The sequence below is a fragment of the Merops nubicus genome, unplaced genomic scaffold (assembly GCF_000691845.1).
Source record: "Merops nubicus isolate BGI_N331 unplaced genomic scaffold, ASM69184v1 scaffold14365, whole genome shotgun sequence".
NCBI lineage: Eukaryota > Metazoa > Chordata > Aves > Coraciiformes > Meropidae > Merops > Merops nubicus.
Window position 1 is genome coordinate 1 of NW_008609041.1, and position 27,069 is coordinate 27,069.

Consider the following 27,069-nt stretch of genomic DNA (forward strand, 5'->3'; position numbering starts at 1 on the left):
GTGCCTCCCGATGCGCTGGGTCGAAGAATCTTGTGTGGCACGGAGTATGCGACTGTGCGCTACGTTGGCAGTGTTTCTTCTACAGCAGGTGAACATCCCAATAGCAATCGACGTTTCTATTTAGTGGTTGTTTTCAAAATTGTGGGCTTGATTTAAAAAGAAATTGTCAAGTAGAGCATGCCAATTTACAAATTGTTTTTTCCTTGTTGTTCTTATGTAAATATGGCAATTTCTGATCTAGATAAGTTGCTGGGTTTTTTTTAGAAGTCAGAGTTGTCAAAAGGAGTGTAAGAAGTACTTTTGTTGGAAATTAAGTTTTTTCTTAAGAGTGGAAAGATCCTATTGCTTTCCATTTTCCATTAGTTTTCATGAATGGTCTGTTCCCTGATCTCTGTATCCTGGCATAGCCAGGGGAAGAAAGAGACAGGCAGCAGGTCAACAGACTAGTCACTCTTTTGATAACATATTCAAATTCATGGGTACAAAAAAGGTTTAGCCCAGCTTCCTGAGAGATCTGGCCAGTCTTATTGTGAGAGCACTATACAAAATCTTCAAAAAATTGTGATGACAGGGTGGGGAGATTGCTGATGCTTGGAAGGTCTGTTAAGTGGCAAAGTGCTAACCAGTGACTTGGTGTCTGGTAGTGCACGAGCACGACAGAAATAAGTACAGCTGGGATCCGTATTGTTTAACACGTCAGTCAGTGAGTGCCTCAGATAGTGAACAGCATTCACCCTCAGCTGGCTGATGTGACAAACAGTAGACTTGCAATCCAGAGCAAGCTTTATGAACTTTAGCTTTGGACCTAAGCGGCTCAAGAAGGATAACTTTCCACATGTGGTGTGAAATGAACCCATGTATCAGTACAGACAGGAAACACTGGCAACCCACAGGGATTGTTGTAAAGGACTTGGGAGTTAAGGTGAATATGAACAACAGCGAGCGCCTGTCGCAAGCAAGATAAGCATTGTACTGGGTTACTTTAGAATGGTGAACATGGGGCTCTTGATAACACTGCAGCTGGAATGATGTATCTGGTTTGGGACCATCCCAAATCAAGAGGGGCGTGGGCAAACTTGAGAGGATCCAGCAGAGAGCTGCCAAGGTGGTCAAGGCCATAGACCACATACATGTGAAAGCAGTTGAGGTATCCGGGCTTGGTTAGCGTGGTGAAGAGAAGGTTAAGTGGCATCTAATAGCTGCCTGCAGCTGTTTAGCAGATGTTTACAAAGGTGACAGAGCCAAAGTCTTCTTCCTAGTAATATGTTATATACTAAGTGACAGTGGCCACAAATTGGCTGGGAATGTTCAAACTGGATAGCAGGAAAATCTTTTTCTCCAGAGAAGTAATGCATCACTGGAACAGGCTACCCAGATAAGCTGGAGTCTTTCTTTGCTTGGAGATTTTCAAAATCTGGCTAGGTAAAGACTTACCTGGCTGCCCTGTTTTAGTGCTGGTTATCATCTCCTGCTTTGAGGGAGGAGGTTAGGCTAGATGAATTTCAGAGGTTCCTTCCAGCCATGGTTTCTGTGGGTATGATGCCATCAGTCTGAAAATGTATCTACTGTACTTTTCAGGAATTTGGCTTGGTGTGGAATGGGATGATCCTCAGAGAGGAAAGCATGATGGTAGCTATGAAGGAACACAGTATTTTAAGTGCAGGTGAGTTGATTCATAGTGTTGGCATGTCATGCACATTGACAAGATGATTATGGGAAACTGCCTTTTGCAATTCTTAGGGCAAACCCTTTTGTAACCAGTTGGCTGATATTAAAAAGATAATAAATCTGAATGCTGTGACTAGCCATGCCATAAGTGCTGTTGTGTTATTATTAATCCAGTTAAAGGGATTAGCAAATGGTAAATATTTAGAAAATACAAGTCATGTTTTCAAAGGTGTATAATAAAATGTGACTTTTGGATGTTATTAGTATTACCTCTAGTAGGTTTAGGTTTTCTACTTTAGTGAGGAAATCAGTATGTCCTACTTGCCATCCTTGGGTACTTCTTAAGTGAAATATTGCTCTGTATTAACTGTTTCAAATATAGTTTAGATTTGGACTTAAGATGCCTTGTGTGTATTGCGTTAAGGGAAATTGTCAAGTTCCTGATAATGGTTTGGATTGTATTTCTAGCACTAAGGAATTCCTAAGTATGTTAACTTCCATTTAATAAATGCAAAACACAGAGTAGCTGTGTGGGGATTTTTTGAGTATATACACAGATTACATTTAAGTTTAAAGACCTGAGCACTTAGTGTGTTTGAAATTGGGGAATACAGGACTCTAGGGTTGATGCTAACAGCAGCAAGCTGTTGATTTTCATGTTGGAGGACACTGCAGCACCTAAAAAGTTTGTGAGTTAAAAACATTACAAGACAAATTCATAGAAGAAAAGCTATCAGTGGCTTTTAAGTGCTAAGGGCTACTAGCTCAGTGAGTTTCTGAGCACTGAAGTGGTGAAGGGTGAGAGAATGTTCTCTGTGTGTATCATTAAAATACTCGCCCTGTTGTCGTGTTTTTCCCAACCATTTTCTGTTGGCAGCTTCTGGAGAAAGGATGTGATGTTACATGGGTGTTTGTTTTGGCCACTGGATCGCAGCCAGTCTTTCCTTAATGAGATGAAGTGGAGAGATTTCTAGGTCTTTTTCCACCTCCTACTTTCCAAGGCTGGCAATAACTGCAAAAGGGAGGTTTGATGATAGTTTGTTTCTAAGTCTTCAAGTGCTCATTCAAATGAAGTGAATCTAATATAAGTCAAATCCTGTGACAATGAGCACTGAGAATTAATTGAGGGCTCTTAAAAACATGAAAGAAAGTGACAAATGAAGAAAATAAATTACATGTTTTCTGTGGTCTTACTTTTGGATGTGTTTTTGCTTGGGTTTGTTGGAAAGTGTAAGAAGGCTTTTTTCTAAAATTAATTCCTCGTATTAATTATCTTGAAAAAGTTAAAGCCATTGATGAGAGGATAAGCAAATAATTTTTTAAACTTGCATGTAAACGAATGTCATAAGAATAGCTGGATAAAGCCAATCCAAAGACGTGTCTTGCTTAGTTTCCTGCCTGACATTGGCTAGTAGCAGATGACTGGAAAAGTGTAAACAAGAAAACTATGTATTGGCAGTTTTCCAGAGTCTCACTAGCTTTTGCTCCTCGTGATTCAAAGATTTTTCCAGAGCTAGAGGTGGTGTATTTGAGCATGTGCTTTGTTTTGCTCTCAATGGATGACTTAACAGGGAAAATTTCATATGAGAATTTCCTCCAAAAGAGTAATTAAAAGCATGTAGTAACAGTGTATGCATTTGCTAACCTTTGAGTGTGTGCTTTTTGTGGCAGTTGTGATCATTTCTATTTTTTATGAGTAGATGAGTCTTGTCACCTTCTCCTGTCTGAATATAGGAATATTATATGCAAGGGACTTAGTTGCCAAAATGTCACACAGAAGACAAAAAAAGAGATATTAAAATTATTATTTCTATACTGTGGGGAAAGTAGGTCGATTTTTTGTATCTACCAAAAGGTCCTCTGAAGACAAATGGAATTCCCTCAGGCAGCAAAGGAGGCTACTGTATTTATGCCAAGACATGACAGCAGTTCAGGGCTTATTAAAGAATATTCTTCATTGTCAGATGAGATCAAAATTGTTCTCAAGCCAGCAAGTAAAGGCAGTCGGTCTCAGACTGAATCAGCAGAAGAATTTATCTGTTAAAAAATGCAAAATTAGAAAGTAGTTATTTTGAAATCCCTTGTGGGAATACTACCCCTTAGCTGTAGCCAAACAGGCATAAACAGGATAGATAATGTTCAGTAGTGCAAATCAGTATTCTTCTTAACTTGTATGTTTGTGTAAAGTGGAAGCCCTAGAGAACTCATTATCAGCAATCGAGATGATAAAACAAAATCTGTTCTTTAGAAAACTAAGTAACTAGATAAAAACCCACCTGTAAGGATGGTTTTCCCCTTGTACCTAATAAAAATAATAAAAACAAAGCAAGGCTTAAGGAGGATAAGCACACTTAATGCAAGAAAAAAATCCAACATTGCTGGATTTTTCTTAGCTAAAGATTTGGAAATTATGATCTGAGACCAACCACTTTGTTTGAATTAATGTATTGGCAGAGATTGCTTCTTAAATGCTTTAAATTGGCTTGAAGCAGTTTCCAAGCTGAAGTCAGTTATATTCTGCTGTGGGAGAAATAACAGTAATTAGCTGGTCATTCCAAATCTTTGGACAGAAGAAGCAACTGAACATGTTGTGGATGTTTTTCAGAAACCTGTGTGTTATGTTTGTGTGTGTATAATATTGATATACATGTATATAGACTCTTGCTTTTCTAGCAACCATTAGTGTGCTTCCAGGAGATGGGATCTCAATTGTTATTGTGAGAATTGACTTTTTGAGTGAAGCTGCGTACACCCATACCAAATGGAAATGTAGTGATCTCTAAATGTGTTCTTACAAAACCTGTTCTTTGTATTCTGCTTTCTTCCAATCAGAGGAAGTCCCTCTGAAGCGTAAGAAACCTCTAGCGGTCAGCCATGACTCACAGATATAACATTACCTGTGCAGACTGGTTGGTTTGTAGTTCATGTACCAATTGTAGGCAAACTTAAGTAAAAAGTGATTACCTTAATCATTAAGGTTGGAAACAGACTCTAAAATCATCCAAGTCCAACCGTGAGCCAAACACTACAATGAGCAATAAACCGTGTCCTGGAGGGGCACACACATCTACACAGTTTTTGAACACCTCCAGGGATGGTGACTCCATGACCTCCCTGGGCAGCCTGTTCCAATGCCTCATGACTCTTTCAGTAAAAAAATTCTTCCTTATATGCAGTCTAAACCTCCCCTGGCACAATTTAAGCCAGTTTCTTCTTGTCCTGTTCCTTGGGAGAAGAGACCAACACTCAGTTCTGTAACCTCCTTTCGGGTTGTCGTAGCGAGCAGTAAGGTCTCCCTTCAGCCTCCTCATCCTCAGACTAAGCAACCAGAGTTCCCTCAGCCACTCCTTATAAGCCATGTTCCCAGGCCCTTCACCAGCTTTGTTGCCTTTCTCTGGAACCACTCCAGCACCTCAATGTCTTTTTTAAGCTGTGGTGCCCAAAACAACCCAGTACTCAAGCCGTGGCCTCAGCAGTGCTGAGTACAGTGGCACGATGACCCCTACTCCTACTGGACACACTATATTTGTTACAGGCCAGGATGCCATTGGCCTTCTTGGCCATCTGGGCACACTGCTGGCTCATGTTCAGCCAGCTGGCCACCAGCAGCCCCAGGTACTTTTCCTTCTAGGCAACTTTCCAGCTGCTATTCCCCAAGCCTGTAATGTTGCCTGGGCTGTTTTGACCAAAGTAAAGGCAGGACCTGGCACTTGCCCTTGTTAAACATCATACAATTGACCCTGGCACGTTGATCCAACCTGTCCAGAAACTTCTGCATTTTATCAAAAAGGTGCTAAAAGTAGCCAAACCAAACCCCACAACCTAAAGTGTTACCTCTTTAGTAATGCTGTTTGGAGAGCAGGGCAGGGAGGGCATTTGGTTTCTTTATATAATGTATATACATATGTAAAAACAATTATTTTTTTTTTCCCCCTCTAGCCTTACTAGTAATATCCTTTGCTTGCAACCCTGCTTTGCTCACTCACTGAATTTTGATAAGCAGAAGCAGCTGATGGAGTATTGTAGGCTTGTACTGTGAGCACGTGCAATGAAAGGACATTTTTTGTAAATTCTTCTCAGGGTAATTTTCAAGAGAATGCTTTAAGAAAGCTTTTGAAATACGACTATGCTTTCAAATAAATCTTGTCCCATAGACTCATTATCACAGTTATATGCATGTGCTCCCCTGGAAGATGTGGGTTACAAGCTCGGGCACCTGCCCTGGGAACACGAGTGCCTTAGCTGCACACACCTCCTGTGGAAGATGTGGGTGCTCCAGCTTCTGTGTCCCTGTGCTGCTTCCTGCAGTCTGTTAACGTGCCAGCTGCTAGAAAGCACCCCTGAGGTCACGCATGTGCATTGAGGTGTGGGGTGTATGTGTTGCTCCCCATGGTGTCTGCTCTTGCTGGGTACAGGCTCACATCAGTATCTGACCAGGAAGCAGCTCTGTCTCTTCTGCTGGTGGGGTGACCTGGGGGCATCAAACCAGGTTTTGACTGCTGCTCTCATGCCATCTTCTTTCTCCCCACAGTTAAAGATGTCCAAGCATCTTCTATCCTTCCCATCAAGTGGAGTCCTCCCCCCTGTGTAATCTGGCAGAAGGGTCATCTTCCTCCTTAGCCCTCCTCTCAGTCAGTTTTGGGTATTCCATTCACACGTACTGTTTACACAGGCATTGTAATGACTGTTTTTAGCATTGCCATTTCATTGCCATTTTGCTGGGGGAGATGTGTGGATTCCTCAGCAGCAGGTTAAATAATTCCCTGCTTCCCTCACAGGATGGGAGTAACGTTCTGCTGTATCAGACATTGGGAGTTGGAATTGAAAGGAACATGTTTGTGCCCCCCCCCGCTAAAGAATGTTTTGTTCTTCCCAGATCATCTTCCAGAGGAATCCTGGTGTTTCAGCAGATGCTGTTGCTGGAAGTATTGACCATATTAAGTTGTAGTCAGTTTCCCAGGTTTGCCTTTCAAAGCAAGCCAGAGAAATGGAGAGAAGTATAGTAAAGCTTGTTCCTGGCAGAACTGAAATTTGTTCTCAGATCTTTGTGGCCTTTTTTCCCCACTTTGTGTTATTAAATTTTATTCTGGTGGGATCTTTGACTTTTGTGTGTCTGTGTGGTTCTGAAACGCAGTGTCCTGGCAAAGGCATTACACCCTTTTTAGTTTTTCCTTCTTCGGTGAGTTTTGTAAGTTGTATATGGGCATGGTTTAAAATTTACAGACAGCAGTTGTGACCAGTCAGGTGCTGTCGTCGTTTGTGTGATATTTATGTTCCTACCCAAAATAACATCTGTTTATACTATCTCTCCTTTAACAGTGACAGATTCAGCTCCTGGAATATCTACTTAAAGTATGAACAAACTTTTAAAATACGGGAAGATGTCAATATCATTTTAGTGTCTGCGAAGAAAAAGTGGTTGCTGTTTAGCAAGGGGTGAATGCACTCCCAAGGTTCCTAAAAGCCTCAGGTCTCCATTAGGAAGTTTAGATTGTTTCACTGCGTGTCACTGTACCCATCAGAGACTTCTACTCTCTGCTGTCCGTAGAACAGTGTTGAAACAAAACCGTTGTCCCCAGCTACTACTTGAATGTGTCCTGTGCTCCAGCAGAACCTTAAGATAGCTTCTGGAACTGCAGATGTCTGTCTGTCTGTCTGTCTTCCCTTGTTTTGTGAAGGCTCAGACTCAGCTTTTGTGTCTGTTTGACTGAAGTAAACTTGCAAGAACTTCAAGAACTTGCTGGTGTTTGCAAAGCTCCTGCTGTGCAGTCAGGAAATTGGTACACCACAGCAGGGGAGTGTTACAAGCATTGTTTGATGCCATGCCTGCCACAGACTCTTCTAAAATTTGAAGGGTTTTCTATGCTGCAGCGTGTAGATTCTTCTAAAAGAAGTCTGATCCGTCGAGCACCTTACCTTAAAAGGAAGCGATCTATTCAGAGCCTATCTGGAAAAGACCTGCATGGATTCAACTGGCTATATTTTATGACACTTTGAGCTTGGTAGTACATGTGCCCCAGTTATGATGAGAATTGCCTTGAGATAATCATTGCAAACAGCCAGTAGTGGGCAAAGAAGCCCTTGCATCCACCTTTACTATCTAGGTTGATTAAGCCAAGATCTTTCTACTTCACTCAGAAGCTTGTTTCTGCAGCCAGACAGCAGGGTGCAGCTGTTGGCAGAGCACAGTTCATGTACTACTGCATTATTCTTCAGGTACCAAGAAGTGTATCTGTGTGATGTCTCCCTAGCGCATGACGAGCCATCACAGATACCTGTAATGGTGAGCAGTGTCACTGCTTGCTTTACATTAGCAAAGAAGAATGATGCTGAATTTTCTCTTTATTTGGGGAAATGGGTAACCAATGGAAGCTGATAGCTAACTTGAATTTTAATTAATATCTTTCAAGGGCCCAGGGCGTGCTAGTAGATGAGCTGTATTGCTTCAGGCTACTGAATCACAAATAGGAGGTGTCCTACAAGCTGACTTCTGAGATTGGGGCCAACCTGTCGATTTTAAAAGTCAGGAAGAAGTGTCAGTATTAACCAGAGCCAGACGGTTGTCAGAGCCCCACTTGGGCATATTCCAACTTTTCTGCTTAAGGAAATTGGGGCACATCTTCTGTCACTTCATTTTTGCACAGTGTATGATCCTGGCTGCAGCACAAATTCATTCATGTGTCAGCAAAATCCCTGTTCTCGGACTTCTGAATGTTCAGCTTAAGTCAGGTTAATCAGTAGTCCACAGGTTCTTCCATGTCATGATATGTATGTTGGATGGCTCTTTGGATGAGGATTTATCTGTTTAGTTCCCAGTTGTGGAGACTGGTGGCTAAGAGGTGAGCTTTTTCATGAGTCTAGGTGCTGCATATTAGTTGTTGTGTACACATGGCTTGTACAGTTTGTATTCCCTACAGGCAGTGTATTTTAGGGAAAATGAGTTACAGGTAAGCGACCTCTCTTCTTGAACACACAATCTTTTTCCCTGAAAATAGGTTCATGTTGGAGTCTCCTTTTCTGTCCTTCTCTGTGACAGTTCTTGAAAAAGTAGATTAAATTAATGAAATAGAACTGAAAAAGAAACTTAGGTTGTGTAAGGGATTTGAGTATGCATTAGATAGCATGCATACTGCTTGGAAGTGATGGGAACAGGAAAGAGAAACCCTATGATAAAACAAAAAATAGAAGGGATTTGAGAGAGAAATGCATCATAGTTTTCCTGTAGCTTCAAATGACATGGGGCAAGGTAGCTAGTTTCCTTTGCACTTCTTCCTAGGAATAGCACTGTCTCCTCTGAAGACAATGAGCAAGGAGATGCCAATAGAAATGGTGACCTGAGGGGACAGAAATGTGCTTAGAAATAGGTATGGTGGTAGAGAGACCAAAGGGTTTGACTATGCCAGGGATAAACAGAGGGATGCAGATGTGGGGTCTAGATTAGCTCAGGTGAGAGGGCTGGGGAGAGCAGAGGAGGAAAAGGAGCAGAACTGCTGGGTGAGGAGGGATGATGATGGCAAAATGGGGAGAATCAAGGTGATAGGAAAAAGGGCAGGAGACATCAGAATAAACACACAGCAAGACCTAGGATGTATTGCATAGTGATATGCAGAGTCATACACTTCACAGATAAGAAATGTTATAGTTAGGATGATGAAAATGTCATTTACTGTTTTAAGAAGTAGCGTTCAGAAAAAGTTACATAATTTTTACATTTGAGAAAGTTTAACATTTAAATTAGCCAGATGTTTGCAATCTGTGAAGAACTTCAAAGGAATAGAAGAAAAAACTTGAGAGAAGTTTACTGGATTAAAAATGTAGTTAAAAATGCTTATTGAAAATAAAAGCACACACTGGATTTACATTTTCTAAGAGCATGTCCTTATATGTGTTTTGTAATCATTGCACTCTAAACTTAGTGACTACAAAACTAGACTGAATATATTTTAAAAGTAAATAATACCTGATTTCTACCCAAATCCTGCTTTAGGATATGAGAGTACTTAAGTATTAGAAAAGTTAATGAATTAAACTGGCACAAGGAATTGCTAGTACTGCTTTTTTTTAATAAAAATGTTAAGATACATGTTGCCCAAGCTATTCCATGTACTTGTAGTAGGGCCATAGGATTAAGGGTCCCTAGTTACTCTTTTTCCCGAGAGAACTGTGAGCTCTTTATATTAGTGTTAGTAGTGTTAGTGCTTTATATTACGGTTTGCTCTTTAGCCATTTGACATTTACATGCTGTTTTGAAAAGAGGAGTTTTATTTACATCAGTGGTTTCTTCTTCCTGGTTACTTTCCAAATAAAGTCTGCACTCTTCTCAGGTGGAAGGCAGACACGTAATCATAACTACCAGTTTTCTTCCTGCTGTTTTCTGCTGATCCTCCTATTGGATCTCTCTGTGATCCAATGTGATATCATTCCAAAAACTTGTCTCTGCCAGCTCTTCCTAGATACTGTGTTTCCTTGCTAAATTGGAGGGAAATTGTCAGAGCAATTGCATGGCAAGAAATTGTCATGCAAGAAAGTGTTTTCAGTGCTCAAGAAAAACTAAGAAACTTTACAGGACTGTGCAAAGTATTCTGTCTGTCAATGTGTTCCAAGTGATACAATCCATGTCATTTGTGTGGATGGAAGGACAAGGCTGCCTTCTCGAACTGCAAGTGAGTTTTTCAAGTCAAATACAAGAAGGCAGTGACTACTCTGAGTGTTTGTATGTGCATTAGCCTGTGGTAAGACTCCAGACATATTTGTTGTATGATTTAGGTAACTTCGTGTCTGTCCATAAGTAGAAATTTAATTTTCTGGAAAAACTAAGTTCGTAGTGAGTTTGGAAGCAACAGAGCAGCTATTTCTCATCACAGCACTGACATTGTGATTTTGATGCATAAGTACATTTGGAGATCTGGTGCTTCAGTTCTTGTGGCATCTCACAATGTGAACGTGGTGGTTCAAATACTATCAAAGATCCTTTGCAAGTCTTTCCTGGTCTCACTGACTGGGAACAGTGGTGTCTAAAGTTAGCCTCTAGAATGGCCTTTTGACTGCTTTTGTTCCCAGTATTTTAAAGAAGTAATAAGTAGTATTTTTGAGACTAGTTTTTCTTTTCTTAAAGAGATATTTTTTTGCAGTTCAGCTCTTCCTGGCTGCTTTGTTCTAGGCATCCTAGAGGAGGATCGTTTATCCGGCCAAACAAGGCAAATTTTGGAGTAGATTTTCTTAGTGCAGTAAAGGATCGGTATGCACTGAATGATGAGCGAGATGTTCAACACGGGACAGAGAATACACTTGTATTTGGAAAGAAGACTGTGGAATTCATTGGCATGGATTCTATTGCAGAACAACAAAGGCAAGTGTAATATATGAAAATCTAAGATACGCTCTTAGCAGCTGGTGAGTCAAGTATTAATTCAGCTTTAAGGAGACTAAGCTGGGTGCCTTGAACGTGATATTATCGTATCTCTAAAAGTAAGGCAAACTGTGCTATGGTGGAAGAGAGAAGAGATCTGCCTGTTGCGGCTTCATAACTTACCTGTTTTACAGATAGGAACTGGGATTATGTCATGTTTGAGTGCTCACAATCCTCATTTTGATTTCACAAAGTAGGAGGTGCTGATATTTGGAGAGGAATTAGTGAGATAAATTACCATGACATTGGCTATCGCTATATACACGCATGGTCCTTTTTAAGGAGTTGTATTTCAACATTAATATTGTACAGTACTATTTAATTTTTGTTTACTCATCAGTAATGACTATGTAACTAAGAGGAGGAAGGCAGAAAGTCATTGTGCTGCTAGTGAAGAAGTCTTTCAGTCAGTTCATGTCATGTTCATTTATCTGGAAGGGTGACAAAGTAAGCAACTTAATGATGTGTAGTAGATTGCAGTTTTAATGACCTCCAGCCGTAGAGAGATACTGTTTCATAGATGGCAGTCTTCTCTGATTTGATATTCCACAACTGTTCTCCCTTTGTGTCCCAGAACATACTGAGGAGTCAAAAATACTTATGTCTTTTTTGGTAAATGATACAAACAATGCCCAAATAACGTGGAACTTCTTGAAAATAAGTTTTGCAAGAAACCTGCTTAGCTTGGAACCTCTTATTCAGTTCTGATTTGCATTGCTGTATTTTGTCTGTTTCATCACTCTTCAGTTATTTGGGGGCTGGTTGGGGTTTTCTTTCTGGGGAGGTTGGGTGGGCTTGTGGTTCAACCAGACCTATTTTGCAGTAGCAACGTAAAGGCAAAAAATAGAGGAGGTGTGCCCGTTTTTGAGTAAGAATGACACTGCAATGTAGCAGTCTGTTCACTGCTAAGTCTAGAGGAGACAATATGTATGAAAAGAATGTTACTTAGCTGCAATAACCAGGTATTTATATAATGTACCTATTTCAGTTTGAAGATTGCTTAACAGATTGTACTTTCTCATTTAGCCAGCTGAACCAACTGGTCGATATCTCGGTGCGGGAGTGCGCCGTGAGCCACGCTGGTCAGGAGGAGGAAATCCTCAGAGCCTGTCCTAGTATCCTTTTTTTGCTGTGCTGCATGATACCACAAATGAAGTATATATTTTAGCATTCCAAGTGTTCACCTCTGAATGATTTGTTTATCCTTTTATTTAAAAATGTTTAAAACCACAGCTTATGTCTAGATGCTTAACACAATGTTTACAGAGTTAAAAGGTAGATGCCTACAGTTTTTGAGAGGGATTGCAAATTGTCAATAAAAGCAGAAAAATTATCACAGATTGTTACTGTGACTGCAATTTCAGAAGGTGCCAGCAATGGCGTTTTTTTTTTAATTTAACTCAAGAATAGAAAATCCCTTAAAAATCCTACTGATATGTTCTGTAGTCACCAGAGGTTTCCAATATATAATAATCTATTCAATATACTGTATGTTGTAGTGATGTTACAGAAATGCAAAGCAGGTATTATTTGTTCATTTATAAGGACCGATAAGAGTTCCTGTCAATACAGAAATGAATCCATTTTAGGATTTGTAAAGTTAAGCTTTTTAATAAAACTATAAGCCATTTCCATACCACATATCAAAATAAAATTTGTTGTAACTGAGCAGCAGTATCACTTAGACCAAACACATGTAATCTATTTCTGTTTATGTGGTTCAAAAAAAACACACCCAAATTTTAATTTCTGATGAAAAAAATTTAGATTTTACTTGAGTTTCTTTTTCTTAATGGGAAATTTCAGATATCAGGCATATAAATCTGTCAAAAAATCTTATATCATCTTGGGAGACAGTAACAGCAATCGCTTCTCAAGTTCAAAATCTGGAAACACTTAATATCAGGTATGAATATTCATATTTAAGTTTCTGTTCCTTTGGGGTAGGGACAAAAAAGAAGAGGGTGTTTAGGTATGGTGTCAACTTTCTAAAGGTAACTGGATACTGCAATAGTCATTGTAATGAGAGCAGAGTTTTTAAATACTTTTTTTTCAAGTCTTGTCCTTAAACAACTTGTGTGTGTGTATTTTTCAGACATCTTTTCAAGGAAAGACTAGAACCCTAGGAGATGAGCATCTATGTAAAACTAAATTCTGGAGGAGTGCTCAGCACAGGCAGATGTTTACTGGAGTTTTGTAAAACTAGAAAAATCCAGTTGTCTGAAAAAGAATACATATTTCAACCATTAAACATTTACAGAAATTTATGTGTCTGTCAACGTGTTCCATGTAACACATTTCACCATTTTTATGCAAATTGGCTCATTGGTTAGGGAGACTGGATTAAAGCACATTATAGATTGTTACAGGTTGCTGTAGACTCTTTTAGGTAGTTAGACTGAAGGTAAAGAAATACTTGAGTACTTTTATAGAAATATGGAAACAGGGAGTATGGAAACATGTTTAAAGTGTCATAAAGATGTACTTACACACATCTGTGACATCTAAGACAATTAATTCTCTTGATTTTAAAGCTTTGCTTGCCCCAAGGCAGAACTGACTTTTACGTGTGCAGTGGGTCTGAGTCAGCAAGGAGACGGGTTTCACAGCAAATGTAGCCAGATTTGCTCTGTGCCTGTGCAGCAGGTCAGGCTCTGGACACTTGTGCATAGGGTCTGCATGGCACTGGCAGGGTGCAGAGACTGCTGGCAGATGGGCCCCTCAGAAGAAGCCAAGACCTTGAGGTGGCACTGCTGCAGGAGGCTGCAGCCTGCTTCTGAAAGCACTAGTAGCATGTCCTTAGCACTTAAACTCTCACTGAGCGTTTTTTATTTAGGTTTAGCAGTAGCTGTTTGCCTGCTAGGATTGCAAACCTGTTTGGGTATTTTCATGAGTTTAGATTTTTTTTCCTACATAGAAAACTGGTAAAGTAAATATATTTTCATTTTCAATTTTAAAGTCATTACAAGTGTCTTAAGACTTTTTTCCTCCATTTCTTATTGTTGTTGATAGAATCTGGCTACCCAGGCAAGTCTTTATTTAGGAGCCCACTTTTGTTTAAGTGTGATGCTTACCAACAGTGTCTTGACACCAAACTGAAATGTCCATAATGCTCTAACCAAACGTTAAGTATCCCAGGACCCAGTCTGTTCCTGTCATGGTCTATTCCTGTCCTGAAATGATGCTGATAAGAACTGTGGATCATGGTGACAGAACTGGAAGAAAATCTCTTGTACAGTGATGACATAGGAAAAAAAGAGAGGATGTTGTTAAATAAAGCTGCAGTTCCATCAAAACAAGGAAGAATTCACAAAATAATTTCAAAATAAAGAATGTTTCTAGTACACACCTATACGCTGTAGCTGGCACATGCAGAATAATTCTCTGGTGTAAAGTAACAGAATGGAGTACAGTTATTAAACAGATAGCAGCCTAAACCAGTAATTTAGAGAAGCTGATGTCACAGCTGCAACTTTAGGAAGTTTGTTTTATTGTATACTGCTGACTCTTCAAGCAGAGTTGCTTAGCTGCTGGGGGGGGTCATACTAGTCACTGAAGACAGCAGTAGGGCAATAGGACTGGAGGTAGAAAAATAAAATACGATTTTTTTTAGTCTTTGAGATATGCGTAGAGATGAGCAACTTCCAAAGCCTTCATTCCTTATACAGCACATACAATGTAACTAAGACAATTGAAAGTGACATAAGCTAAATTGATATAAATACCAAGTTAATTTAATAAAAACGTTACCCCAGTTTTTATATTTGTTCTTATAGATAATTTGACAAAAATTTATTTTTTACAAGAGATGTAAGTGTTCCATTTTCTTCAATAATTAGCACTGAACAGCTGTTTGCAACCTGGGTGCTCTCTGTAAGTCTGACTTTGCCTAGAGCATATGTTGCCATGATTTATTATCAGCAGCATTCATGAGAATACAGAGAATTTATTTTAATTTGCCCAGAACATTTTTTTCCATATTTTGTTGTTGAGAAGTGTAGTCTAGACTGGTTTTCAGAAATTATTTGTGAAAACACTGGAAAGCAAAATGGGATTGATGCTGGAATCTGACACTTAGGACTACAAACTGAAATAGTATTTGTTTTTTATTCTTTTGGCCTTCTGTTTACTTTAAAAAAAGAAAGACATTAGCAGGTAAGCCTGTTACTGATTTTTTTTGTGCAAGGAATGTTGGCAAAACATTAAAAAAAAGAATAAATTAAAAAGTAAGAGTGATCAGCTATCCACCAGGCCTAAGAGCTTGTTTAAATGGGGAAATTTAACCCGTAAGTGTAACTACACTGAGAGATTTTTATCATAACACGCAGGTAGATCAAACCTTAGGGAAGAAATGAAAACTCTTTTTTGAGGGTGAGTAATGAAAACTATTTTAAAGACTGCAGATTTTGAGAATCTTTTAACCATTTTATAGTGATATTTTGCTATTGAGAGTGGATTTTACATAATTTTGTTTTAGTAGGGCCTGGATAGTTATGTGGGCTCTTTACTTTCGATTGACACTAAGGAGTTTAAGCCCAAAATCTGACTTGGTTTGATTTAAAAATGAAAATCATTGTTTTCATATTAAAAACTTTGGGGAGAAAAAGGAGAGGAGGCCACAGAAGAATAAATATGCATTCACAAGGTAGAATTATAAATTAGGAGAGTATGTTTGAATATAACTAGAAGGATATTTTATAACATTTTAAAAAATTGGATTTGTCTTTAATATATGATTCCAAATTAGTGACTTAAATAAATGAAGTTATTAATTATGCTAGTAATTATTCTTTTTACACAGTGAAAACAAAATGAAATTCCCACCTACATCAACTTCTGTATCCAGTGTATTTTCAAAATTGAGGATTCTGGCACTTAATCAGACACAGATAACATGGACAGAGGTAATATGTAATAACTTTTCCCAGTTTTGTTTTTATTTATACTGTTAGATTTTTGAGGCAGGGAAAGCAGAATAAACATTTATGCATTGTATTGTTCTAGTGAATTGTAATCATCCTTAGGAAAGGTGCTGTGGTGTAACTGTATTAGTTACGTAGCTCCTGTGTGATGTGGGCAGTTACATTGGCACGGGAGTCTAATAAGAGACATTTAACTTCATCTACATTTGTAAATTACAAAGTCAGAATAAAGCAGTTGGTGTATAATACAACTGCATGTCCCAAAGGTTTGTGTGGATGAAAACTTGTTGGTTTATCTGTGTTTTTATGAATGCAATAGAACAAATGCAGATGGAAAGAAGGTATATCATTATGACACAAAGTACTTGTTTTGGCATCACTTTGCATTGGCTTAGTGTCTTTGTGTATGCTGAAGTTCTTCAAATACATCTCAGTGGTGCCATGTTACTTATAATGCCTTGTAAATTTTAGCCTATTAATTGGATTCCTCAGGGGCAGGTTTTTTGTATATACTGCATCATGAAATTACCTGAATTGTCAAATTTTTAGCTGCTAGCAACTATCCAGTAATAGAGCACTTACCAACACTAGAGCTTGAGTTAAAGTAGAAAGAAACTTATTTAGTCTCTTTTCTTGCAGCAGGGCTGGAGAAGGGTCATCACTATATTTTTCTTCAGTATCTATTCACTGTGCTCTTAAACCATCAGTGCGGGTTATTCTAGGACAGTTGGTAGGCCTTCCATAACAGCAGCAATGTGAATGGTGAACTGACTGGAAGAACTAAGTCACTACAAACACTTTCAGTGTCACCTAGTGCTCACCAGAGTAAATCTGAGCATTATAGCATTTAAAATGTTGGCAGCTGCCAGCAGCTCTCTCCTCTGTACCAGGGTGGGGAAGTCTGCTCTCAGCTGTTCCTGCAGGCAGGCTAGAGTTCTCTAGGGGTAGCTCAGATTCAGAGAGAAGCCCCAGGTTACTCAGAGCACTTTAAAATGATAATTTTAAAATTATTAGCTTTTGCATTTGTTGTTAAAACTCCTCTAGTTGGCAATTCCTCATAGGTGGTGAAGACATTTTTGGTTCCAAAATCTTTTTTTATTACTCTGAAATTTGTTTGATTCATTCCCTGAAGTGGGGAGACTTAAGCCTGTGTTTAAAAGTGGTGTTCCAGGGCAGCCAAACAAAAGGGGAAAAAATAAAGGAACCTACCTGACAATACCCTGTGAACAAACCACTTGAAAATATGACTGCTTAAGCAGTATGGGGAGTTACTTTGAAAAGTCAACTTTCTAATAGAAAACAATATGAATATGATCCAGGCAAAACACAAACACAGTAATTGTCAATGGAAATATAAGCAAAGTCTGAAAAACTAGGAGTGTCTTAAGTAACATTTAAAAAAAATTAATGGTGAACAGTGTTTCAAAATATCTTATTGCCATGTAAGAGTGTATGGCATGGGGTTAGTTTTAAAAAAGAAAACAAGACTTGAATACTTGTGGGTTTGTTGGTTTTGTTTGTTTGTTTTTTAATTTGTTCCTGTTTTGAAATATTTTTCATAGCAGAAGGACATACTTAACTGTTACACAATTATGCATAACTCTACATTTCCAAACATTTCTCTCCTTTGTATATCATATGCATATGTTTATATATATCTGAGAGCTCTATTCATAGATCAGTAGAAGATCTTATTACTATATAATTGTCAACTGACTGCTCAAAACATAGCATACAACCTTTAAGGGGGGAAGATGTCCTGTAAAATATCTTACAGTTAGAAACTATTGACTTGGAAATTAAATTAATGTATTTGTGAGTAATGAATTTATATTTATGGCTTCAAAAATACTTTTTCATATTCAGCATTTAGATCATAATGTTATATTTGTCATTCTGTTTCCAAATTAAGATTTTACATTTATAAAATAATCTACTAAATACAGGGTAAAAGAAAAATCCGGATTAGAGCAGAGATGCAGGATCACATTTCTGACACCAGCAAGTAGCAGGTAGTTGGGAAAAATTCTAGGCAAAGGGCAAGCATGTGGGAAGAGCTTCTTATAAAGTAATCTGGAATTCAGGGGCTTCCCGAGCTGGAGACTGTATGTCTGTTTCATTAGTCTTTGTGGTTTTTTTGTCTCATGATTTATCTAACCATATTAAGAACCCATTTGAAGAGTTTTATATCCACATCTTTTAACATCAGTTTAATCATGTGCTGTATGAAAAAAATATCCTTTTGGGTTTTTGATCTTGATGCCTGGTAATTTCATTTAATATTTCCCAGTATTTTATCTGCAGGTAACTGAGAAGAGCTATTTTCTGTTTCATTGCTTTGATGTTTCTTCATAAGCTTCTTTGTGCCTTTCCCATTTAGATTACTTGCTTCCTGGGATAAAGAGTCTAAAAATAAAGGAACATCATGGACTTACATGGTGGCAATTGTTTCTCATTATCTTTATTTCCTGTGCACTGGGATTTGGATTTCCATTTTTCTTTTTTGATGAGCAGTGGCTACTCCACTGGCTGTTTGCCCCAACCTTCCCACCAGCTATCTGCAGCAAGCCCCTAATCTTTTCCCAGTGTTAATCTGGTGTCAGATCTGTGAACTTCTGTTTCAATGTAGAAACTGTTTAAGTGATAGTTGAAAATTTGGCAGTTCAAGTTTCTTAGAATTGTGATGCGTCTATAGTTTGGTTTTGGCAATTTTCTAGTCATTTGGTCAGTCTATTGAGAAGTCTTCAGATTTCTGCAGTTTTTCTGTGCCATCCTTCACAATGAAGGGCTTCGGGGGGGGGAATATACCTGATTTCTTCTGACTCTGCAAGGGCCTTTTCATTCTTCCTCATCACTAATAGATAAACGATTTTGGTCCGTTTTGTTGGCGTAGGGCAACACTACCCAAATTAAAGAGATAAAATATTGGTGTTTCTTATATCCGAGTTCATAAGTTTACGTGTGTTGCAGATGTGGCAACAGGATGATGTTTCATATTTTGGGGTGTAAAGCAGTTGAGCCCCAAATGATATGCCACCAGTTGAAAACATCTCAAGAGTTAATATTTTGTATTGTATGCATAATAATTAAGTTAAATACATCTACCTTTATAAATTCTGACAACTATTACAGACAGAATGAAGAATAATTGATGACAGGAGGCTTTTTAGTGTCTAGGATAGTGGACATTTATAGGAGAATTTCTTAGCTATATACATAACAAATAGAATTTAATTCTCCAGGTATCTGAACTTCACTGCTTTATAAACTGTATAAAACAAGCTTTAGGTCATTATGTTGTGCATGTATATGTCTGTGCTCTTGCATCTCAAAAACTTTGAATATGCCAGCCAATTTCAAACACATTTTGAAAAGAGGTAGGGGCTTAAAAATGGTTTTGTTACCTGCAAGTTCCATGAAAATAGGAATGGAGATGGAGGAAAGAGCCCCTTTTGAGTTTCCTAACCAAGGAAAGTATAACAGGATGAGATCACACTTAATTTGACTCTGGAGAATACACACAAGAAAAAACTCATAAGAAAGAAAAAAAAAATTGTGACTCACAGGCACAAATCTGTAGAAAACCAGTCAGTTCCAGTGTTTATGGAACTCCACTTGTTAAAACTGCAGAATTTTTGACACTGCCATAGCTGCATTCAAAACTGGGGTTTATGACAGCAATTTCTATTGTTTTGTAGTAAGTGTTTATTTTTAAAAGTTTCAGTATCCTCAATAGATGTTTGGAAAAATAAATCTGTATAAAATAATCATTTTAATGTGATTTCTGGATATAAGATGAAAATGCGTCTTTGTTCAATTTGTAGACTTTTTGAACTAGTTTGTTTTCTTTAGGGTACTCAAAAACTTCAGGATATGTACTAGCTTAATGCAGTTCTTAGATTTTAGTGGCTTCCTGTGCTGACAGTCTCAAGACAGAGAAGCCTCCTTCCAGCTCTGATAAATTAAGACATTTTAAAAGCCTGTCTGACCTGATGAGAGGTGCAGAAGTTGCAGAGCTGTGAGCAGTCAAGTATATACTGCCATTTCCTCACCTCATCACAGGGAAAATCTGATCTCTCCAACACTGTTGAATAAAGTAAACTCAGTTTTTGAGGTTACACGGTCCTGAGGTGGGGCCACTACTATCCCCAAGCCCAGAACTGCAGGTCCTGTGGCTGGGCAGAACTCCTTTGATATCATCTGTGCTGGCAGATGCAGACCCAGGAAAGAACCAGCTGGAAGAAAGGGAGGGCTAGGCAATCTCTAATACTTGTTTCTCTGGGTTTGGGAGCTATGGCTTGTTCTGAATGAGGAAATGTGCATGAAGCATAATTTCTGGAATATTTTTTTCCTAAATTTTGTTATATTAAATAAAGTTTTGCTCTTAGGTTCTTCTTTGTGCTCCAGGATGGCCAGCTCTTGAAGAATTGTACCTTACTTCTAATAATATTACAGCTTTGGAAAGGTAAGATGGGTAAAATAAGTCAGTTGCTGTCAGACTGATTGATAGACTGCAAAGTTATACAGCAGGTTAAGTCACATTCCTGTAATGTTTACATCACCGTGATATAATTGTAAAATAAATTGTGAACTTCACACGATGTGCCTCAAAAAGTTTATAAATGTACACAATTATTTGCATGCAGCTATATACTTAGAAAATGAGTGGGTTTATTAACAAATAACTTTAAATATTCTGTGTTTGTGTTTGCTTTTTTCCAATGTGTCAGGCCTGATAATGTCCTGCAGACCCTGAAGCTGTTAGACCTTTCAGACAACCAGTTAGTGGATGGAAATCAGCTGCATCAAATAGCACATCTTCCCAGGTAGCTGGTAAACAAATTTGCTGGGAATCCTTTGTCCTGGATATTCATCTCCATAGTCTTTGTTGACTGAAATAGATAATTATATACTTCTGCAACAGAAGTGATTTGTCATGCTACGGAGTTCTTTATAGTTTAGTATGCGCAGGGTTTTACCCAGGGTGACAGGCCTATAGAGTCTGTGTGGTGTGGCAAAGTAAAGGAGCTATGGAAGTCATTAATTATGGAGAAGGTTACTGTTGTTACTTTATTGGTAAAAGTGTGGGGCACGTTCTCTGCACAGGCACTTTCTTTTGGAAGTTTCAGTGCTTTTTTGGGGTAGCTTAAAGACTTTGAGACATGCCTCAAAATTAAACAAAACAAAACAAAACAAAACAACCCAAAATCCCAGTATAATTCCCACGCTGCATTGGATAAGTGTACTTCTACTTTATTAAAAGAATGTCTCTGGTAATACCCTTTACACAGATTCTTCTGGCTTACTGCACTCCCAGTAGCAGTGTCTTTATGGTAGCTCAGGGTTAAGCTATGATTCCTTGCTGTGGGGTTCCAGCCAGGGAAAGCAGGTGTGTGTTCCTTAAGCACTTCAATTACAGCAACTGGAAAATTGTGGGACAGATACAATAGTTCTTCTGATTTCTGGAGTTATTATCTTGCACTATACACCAAAATAGCAGCCATGATTTTAAATAGCAACAAGGTATTTTAAAAAATCATCTGGCAAGTCACACTGTTTAAATCCCAGAGCCGTTTTGAAAGCTTGAAATTATTGCACTTATTCTCTGAAGAATTTATTCCCTCTGCTGAAGTCTGTGAAGCTGCTGTTCATCTGTCAGCGAGTATGCATGTCAGAAGTTTATTACGCCTTTGTTTAAAAAAAAAAAACACTAGTATTTCTTTACAAAAAAGAAATTCTTCCTTTGCCATGTACAGTCATCATTGCACCTATTATATTTCAGATTAGAACACCTAATACTGAGAAACACTGGAATATCTTCTATACACTTTCCTGATGCTGGATTTGGTATGTAAAAGAAGTAATTTATTTACAGCTTTATAGTTCTGTTCTGTTTATCTAAAGTTTTCACTATTGTCTTGTAAATTTACTCTTTTCCCTAGGGTGCAAGACTAAAATGTTTCCTTCACTAAAGCACCTTGTAATAAGAGACAATAAAATATCAGAGGTAGGTTAAATTGTGATAGTTTCACATTTTGTCACATTTGGTTATTTTTAAGACTAACTTGCAGTTTGTTTTTTTAAAAGAATTTCTGTGATTGTATGTGTAAGATCCTGAGGTGTAACTATTGAATACTTCATTCAACACAGAGGCATAATCTAAAAATGTTAAAACATTTTGTAACATCTCAGTTAAACGTGTTTATGGTATCTAGTCATATCCCTCTGCTGCCTCATGATTCCTCTTACAGAATTTTAATGATCTAAAATGCTGAGTAGTTGCTTTTTTGTTTTGGCTTGAGTGGGGTGGTTTTGGGGGTTTGGTGGATTGTTTGGGGTTTGTGTTTTTTTTTTTTTACTTAATTAAATGTAGTGCAGTTTTTTTCTTTAGCTAAATGAACGTGATGAAAGTACCAAAAGATGAAGTGACCGAAAGAATTTAGTCATGATCATGGAAACGTGAAAAGTGACTGTTACCGTGTATTGTTCCAAAACTAAGTATGTTTTATGTTTCCACAAAAGACTATTCCCTTTCATTTCAGTGGTCGTCTATCAATGAGCTTGATAAACTGCCAAGTTTAGTGTCACTGCAGTGTCACAATAACCCTTTGATGGATACAGAGAAGAACCCAGAGACCCTGAGACAGCTAATTATTGCCAAGATAAGTCAATTGGAGGTTTTGAACAAGTCTGAGGTACGTGACATTTCAACAAATTGCATGAATCTGGGGAAAAAGGTTAAATCATTGCCTGAGGAATTGTTTTCAGTTTAAGATAACTGACTTTCAAGGTGCAGGAAAAGTGCCAACTATTCCATCCCCTAGTAATGGAGCACTCAGTAGGGCTGCAAGGTCCAGCCCTGTTTATGAATGCTGCTAACTCAGCAGGGATGTAGGAACACTGTTTTTTTCAGTCATGCTGAAGTTGCAGGACTGTTAACAAAAACCATACTTTGAAAAAAAAAAAAAATCCAGTGTAGTTGAATCTGTCTCAGTGATAGTAATACAGGCCTTTGCTTTCTGTAATAGGAAAATAGCATTATGTAAACCAAATCAAACCTGATTATAAAAGAGAGCAGAAGCAGCATCTGGTCCTTAGCTATAAAACCCATCCTTGTGGCATCATATACAGTAACATCTTTGCTTAGACACTCATTTATGGACCAGTCTGTACACAGAGGTGGGTGCTGTGAGTGTTGGGGACTCTCAAGAGCTGTAAAATGTACTGAATACATGGATCAGCCAGTACGTGGAGATGGGGTTTGTGAGAGTCTTGGTAGTATTAAAACACACCAAACACGCAAGTAAGAGCAAGGAGTCGGTGTCATTAATTAGATTTTTCTCCTCTGGAAAGTTGTATGATTATATTACGTGCCATTCCTGGGTCAGTACAGATCCCTCCCGCTGAACGAAAAGGAGCGGAGCTTGATTATCGCAAAATATTTGGAAATGACTGGTTAGCAGCTGGTGGGAATTGGGACCCAGAGAAGAACAAACCAAGTGAAGGATTTCTTGCTGCCCATCCCAGATACCCGTCACTTTGCCTCAGTAAGTACAAGTACAGTAAAATTAGCATTTCCTCACTTGTGGCGTTGTGGTAGCGCTGCTTTTTCCATGCCCTAGGAAAGCCCAGCAGCTGGCTGGCCTGTGGGCAAACGTCTCCTGCTCCTGGGGGGCGGCCGCAGAGCACGGCAGGCTCCCGGGCTCTCTCTGCCTCCGGGGCGACTCCTGCGAGCAGCACCCCACAACTCCACTGGTGAGCTGGGGGCAGCTTTCTCCACGGGGGGCTTTACTGCAGCACCTCCATATGTCTGCCACCTGCTCCACCCCACAGTGCTCCAGCCGAGGGTCACGCCCGCAGCACTTTACAGTTCAGGAGCTGCCACTTGCTATGCTCAGTGTCCTAGCTGCTGAGGGAACTGGGGCAGCAGGCTTGTGCCTGGTCCAACAACATGGTCCCCTTAGGGCTACAGTTGAGTTTTAGTCTTTTAGTTTTTACTTTTTAAAACTTTTTAGTCTTTGGCAGGTTTGTGTTTACATGCACTTTCCTTCACACAGAGTATGGTGCCCCTGAAGAAGGAGAACTGAAGGGACAACAGCCTTTGACACTGAAAAACCAGCTTCTGAGTAAGAGGCCAGGAACGGTCAAAATTGTTCCTTCTGCATTTAGACTATTTTATGAGCTTAGTGTTTCCTGAGTGTATATGGAGAACAAAAGGTTCAAAAGCTTTTGAGATGTAACAGACTTCCATCTTGTAATTCTGCTTCTCTGAACTGTGGGCATTGATGAGTTTGACTAGATAAGTGTACGAAGAAGCAGGTATCTCATGTCCTCCTCAGCCAAATTATTTTATTAATTAAGACTTAGTGGAGAATAGAGGTAATCAATACTCTCATTGTGATAACGTGAATGGCTTCTCTGCAGAAGCCTTTTGAGGTTTTAACCTTGATATATTATCAAAAAACAATGAAGCTATTTTTTAATAGCTTCTTAACTTTAGGACAGTCAAAATAAATACAGCTAGCTTTGGTATTTGGGTCTGTCTACATATTTAAACCAGGTTACATCTCAGACTTACAAATTCATTTATCTTTGTTTCCCAGTTGATAGAACTGAACCTTTTTTTTACTTCATCTGCAAAACAGTATTTTAAGGCATTAGATTCTAATGCATTTAGGTGGAAGACTAGATGGAACAAGGAATCTAGTTGGCTGGATATAATAGAAACCTTTTTTTAAGGATGACTTTTAATTTTGTAAAAGAATTAGGCTAATAACTTCCTTAAAATGTGCTTGTACAGTGCTTTTGAGATACCATGGGTCAAAAGCGTGCTTTAAACTGAGTAAGCAGTTTCCATTCCACTGCAAGCTATTTTAAAAAGCTAACTAAAAATTAAGCATTTTTATGTAAATACTCCTTTTGACAAAAAAAAGGTATTAGGGGAGTAGGGGAGTCAATTCTAAAATATGTCCCCTATTTTATCAGAGGTGAATAGAAACTCAATTATTTTGCCAAAGTTACTTTTAATTTTTCTAAGAATGACTAAATGCTCTTAGCTGCTCAGCTACAGGCTATTCTGGTTTTTAGAAGCTCAGGCTGAGCTAAGGGGAGCAATCTGTAATAAAAACAGGCCAGAAAGACTCTGTGGTCCTGTCAGAACAGGGCTTAATGTTCATTCACGAATGCCTTGCTTGTTCTTCCTTAAGCTTTGACAATTAAATGTCCTGAGAAACCTGAACAGAAGCCAGTAGAGAAAAAGCTACCAGGTAAGAAGTGTGGGCTTGTGTTTAAACAGTTGATTTGTGACTCCTTTCCAAATAATTACATTAAAGAATGGCAGCTGCTGCTGGCTTTGTCAGCTCCTGGAGATTCTCCCCTGAAGATTCTGTCATATAAAGAAATATCACAAGTAGAAATTGTTTGAAAAAGTCACAACTTTTCAGACCTTCACACTTACTTTCACTCCAGCTTGAAGACAAAGTTGGTGGTTGTCTTATGACCTCTGCTGTTGGGTTCATGGTTTATCAGAGGCAACCAGAGGCTGATTAACGGGTATGAAATCTAGTGGATGTGTTAACTACATAAAAAGAACATGAAGCTGTAAGAGCCAACTACGTAGCCTGCAGTTCTAGGTACTGAGGTCCAGTACTTAACACATTAAGTTAGAAATCAAGTTCTGACCAGTATCAAATTTATCTTTTGAAATTTTAGTGCCTGTAGTGAGACTAGAATGAATAGATCTTGTTCTAAATCAAACGTTTTTGAAAGATGTGTCAGAATGGAGTCTGAGAGAAAATACTTACTCAAGCTTTATTCTAAAATAAAAATCACATTTATTATCACAAGTTGCATAAAATCAGATAGATACAGCTTTTACAAAAATGTTTGATAGAAAAATATTTGTCTAAGTACAACGTGTAGTATTATAGGAATAACTCACTATTGCTGTGCCTGTAGATAAAGCTTCAAAAGAAGTGAAAGTTCAACCAAAATATTGAGTATATCTATTGCAAACATAGGTCTCACCGCTGGAACAAACTATATTTACTCATTCAAGATTCATTACAAAAGGTAACCTTTTGTGTAACTGACTTCATAATATAAACCACTCTACTCCCAAACAAATTGCCAACAGAGTTGTAATGTCATACCATTTCTAAGCATGGCACTAGTTCCACAGTGACATCCATTTAGCTGTGCTGGGAAAGCCAGTTCCTGGTAATGAAGACTTCAAGGAACAGTTGCCAGATGCAAGCAGTCAGAACCTGACTGGGTATGTCCCAAAGGTCACTTAGTTTAGCATGTCGTAAATGCAAACTCAAAAGCAGGTAAACTATGAAGCCCTAACACTTTAATTTGGTGTATGGGATCAAAGCACTTAACCCATAGTTAGCACATCCTGTCCTACCCACCAGAGATTAAACCATTTTCAGTTTGATTAGCAGTTATGGTTTCAGGTATAAAAAGACATTATTGCAGTGTTAGAACTGAAGCAGCAATACAGCCTTTCACTGTTGCTATAAGCAAGTATAGTTGCAGCACTAGTACTTCGCTACAGCTCAGTGGTAGCAGCATTTTTCTAATAACCTTTCTTTCTTTCTTTCCCCTTGACAGAGTCTATGACTATTCAGAGGGTCAAAGGACTGCTGTATCGCCTACTTAAAATTCCTGGTTCAGAACTGAAACTGTCCTATGAAAGTTCTAAAGTGAGTGAAAAATGAGTAATTCAACAATAAAATACTGCAGGCTGCTGAAGGTCAATAGAGTTCTAAACCACCACCCCATCAAACTGATTTCACTTAAGGAGGGCAGTCTTCATGCTGTAATTTAGGACCCAGTTTCATTCCTGTCATATGACAGGTCCTCCCTGACTGCAGCTGTCTGATCTGTATTTGGTTTACATTAACAGATTTCCATTTAAGTCTGATCAGGGCTTTTTCCTTTCTTAATTCTAGCTGGAAGGAAAAGAAGTTGAACTGGACAATGACTTAAAGCCTCTGCAGTTCTACTCGATAGAAAATGGAGACTGCGTGTTGGTGCGGTGGTGAGCGGGGCCTCCCCGGCTCGGCC

General features: G+C 38.6%; 1 protein-coding gene across 1 annotated transcript; it reads left to right on the top strand.

The window, feature by feature from the left end:
- Positions 1-6: 6 nt before the first annotated feature.
- TBCE (tubulin folding cofactor E) lies at positions 7-27,047 on the top strand (the record flags this gene model as incomplete). Its single annotated transcript, XM_008940481.1, has 16 exons — positions 7-88; positions 1,579-1,663; positions 10,829-11,017; positions 12,104-12,192; positions 12,884-12,983; positions 15,879-15,981; positions 20,388-20,464; positions 20,730-20,825; positions 21,782-21,846; positions 21,942-22,006; positions 22,542-22,694; positions 23,393-23,546; positions 24,057-24,125; positions 25,206-25,265; positions 26,614-26,705; positions 26,955-27,047. Coding segments are annotated over 16 exons (1,572 nt in total), but the record flags the coding sequence as incomplete, so codon positions are not given.
- Positions 27,048-27,069: the final 22 nt, after the last annotated feature.